Here is a 2,709-nt window from a genome sequence, read left to right as displayed (position 1 = left end):
TGCACGTTTCCGAAGGGCTTTAACAAGCACATCTTTGCTGGCGGGTGGGTGTAAGAAGGAGGAGGCTGAAGGTTCTTGCCCTGTCGGGTAACGTGCAGAGGACCCTCATCATTGGACTGCGTCGGGAGGGAGAGGGAGCTCTCAGAGGTAGGGGAAGAAGGGGTATAAAGGGGAGGGGGGAGCCAACCACACAGGGACTCCAAGACGCCTTAATAAAAGGCAAAGTGCATCTTTGCTGGACGGTGTTGGAAACGAGGAGAAACCAACAGAAAAGGACACCACCAAAAGGGCAACGGCAAGGGTTTCTACTTTTTGGAACATTCTTAACCCAGGGCTCCAGGCCAGTCCCCCACGAGACAGGTGAGCCGCCGCCACCTCTCCTCCATGGACTTGCCGAAACCGGAGCGCCTGCGCCCCGCACCGCAGCGCAGCCTCCCAAGCTCCGACGGGGAAGACGGTGAGATCGACATCTTGGGAGAGGAGGAAGATGAAGACGAGGAGGAGGAAGAGGAAGACGGAGAGGCGGAGGAGAGCCAGCGGCTCCTAGAGGAGCTGCAACCGCCGGGGACGCAGGAGGCGCGGCGGGGCGCGGGCGCGCTTCCCCGAGAGCCCCCCGAGAGCGGCGGCGCCCCGAGCGACTCCTCCAAGTTCGGCGCCAAGTTCAGAGCATCGAGCGGCCCTGCGGCGGCCTCTGGGGACGGCCCGCAGCCGGCGAAGCCCCCCTACTCGTACATCGCGCTCATCACCATGGCCATCCTGCAGAGCCCGCACAAGCGCCTCACGCTCAGCGGCATCTGCGCCTTCATCAGCGGCCGCTTCCCCTACTACCGCCGCAAGTTCCCCGCCTGGCAGAACAGCATCCGCCACAACCTCTCGCTCAACGACTGCTTCGTCAAGATCCCCCGCGAGCCCGGCCACCCCGGCAAGGGCAACTACTGGAGCCTGGACCCCGCCTCCCAGGACATGTTTGACAACGGCAGCTTCCTGCGCCGCAGGAAGCGCTTCAAGCGCCACCACCCGCCCCCGGGAGTCCACCTGCACCACCCCTTGGCCCTGCCCGCCGCGCCCGCCGCCCTGCACGGCCCTTACCCGGGCCTGCTGCTCGGGCCGCCCGCCCCGCCGCAGCCAGTCCCGGGGCCCTACCCCGTCGCCGCCGCCGCCGCGAGCCGCCCGTGCGCGCTCCTGCACCCTCACCCGCTTCGCTACCTGCTGCTGTCGGCCCCGGCCCGCGCCGAGACGCCCAAGAAAGCGCAAGGCGCCGACCTGGCCACCCCAGGCGCGCTCTCTGCCCTGCAGCCCTCTCTGCGCTCGCAGCTTCGGGAGGAGGAAAAGGCGCCGGCGGCGCGTCTGGGAGACGGATGCTCACCCTTCAGTATCGAGAGTCTCATGCACGGGGTCCGGGGAGGGGGCACCAGGGCCGCGCAGAGTCCGCCCCCGACCCCGTGGGGCTACTGCCACCTGCTGCAGCGCCCGTCGTGCCTGTGGCACCACCGGGCCGCTAACCCCTTGCTGCACGTGTCCGCTGCGGCCGCCGCCCGAACGATTTTAGGGCAACAGCAGCCGCCGCCGCAGCCCCAGCAGCAGGAATGCACCCGCGGCTGCACTCCCAGCGAGGGCGCTCCGCTGGGCCAACGCCTGTCCGCCCCCGCGGCGCTGCTGGGGTGTCAGCCTGGAGCAGAAGGCTCTCGGCTGACCACGGTGGCCAGCCTTTCCGGCAGAGAGGGTATCTTGCCCGCTTTTTGAGTAGCATCCACACTTTGTCCTGGCGCTGACTCCGCCGGGCGCACCTGCAGCCAAGGCATAGCGCAGAGCGAAGAGGGGTCCCGCTCTTTTGGTCTTCCGCTCTCACCCTCACCACCCTGCAAGGCAGGGACAACGCGGATGCATCTGAATCCCTCAGCCGAGCAACCACTAACTGAACCATACAGTTAGGGTCGCTGCAAAGTATGTACAAAGCTCAAGTTGGATGCTGTTCAGACAACCGGGACATAAACTTCGGCCGGAGGCAACTCTTGTCCTTTCTTTTCCAGCCTTCAGTTGTGGCTTCCGGGGCTTTTCTGGTTACACATTTCCAGAGGAAGTTCGAACGTGAGTGGGACATTTTGTTCTGGTAAAAAAAGAAAGAAAGAAAAAGAAAATATAAATGTCCAATGCACAACTTGTTTCCCCTTGTTCACTCCCTAGAAATTGTAAATACTAGTCACAAGTCAAACGCAAAATACTTATGTTCTTTATGAAATGGATGTGTAACATGGAATTTTAATTTTGACACATTTGTTTCTGCTCTGTGTGTCTGATGTGCCACCTTCTGCGGAAAGATGTTAAAATCAAAAGCTAGCTATATAGACTAAATAAAATGCGAAATCATTACACTACGTCGTTTATTTCATATTATGTCTCAATAATTGCTTTCCAGATGGAACTTCTTTCAAAACTTAGTTCTTGGGGCGCCTGGGGGGCTCAGTCAGTTAAGCATCTGCCTTCTGCTGGGGTCATGATCTCCCGGTCCTGGGATCAAGCCCAAGGTCAGGCTCCCTCTGCCCCTGCCCCTGCTTGTTCTCTCTCTCTCTCTCTCTCTCTCACACACACACACATTCTCTCAAATAAATAAAGTCTTTCAAAAAATAAAAATAGGGGTGCCTGGGTGGCTCAGTGGATTAAGCCTCTCCCTTCAGCTCAGGTCATGATCTCAGGGTCCTGGGATCAAGC

At 60.3% G+C, this 2,709-nt stretch overlaps 1 protein-coding gene across 1 annotated transcript; it reads left to right on the top strand.

Annotated features, from left to right (window-relative positions):
• The first annotated feature begins 384 nt into the window (after nt 1-384).
• Nucleotides 385-1,743, top strand: LOC122916785 (forkhead box protein D4-like). The gene is given in 3 exon segments (XM_044264169.1): nt 385-1,290; nt 1,292-1,482; nt 1,536-1,743. Coding segments are annotated over 3 exon segments (1,305 nt in total).
• Nucleotides 1,744-2,709: the final 966 nt, after the last annotated feature.

This window comes from Neovison vison, chromosome 9 (genome assembly GCF_020171115.1).
Source record: "Neovison vison isolate M4711 chromosome 9, ASM_NN_V1, whole genome shotgun sequence".
NCBI lineage: Eukaryota > Metazoa > Chordata > Mammalia > Carnivora > Mustelidae > Neogale > Neogale vison.
The sequence above is the reverse complement of the archived record's forward strand: the minus strand, read 5'-3'. Positions and strand labels throughout refer to the sequence as shown.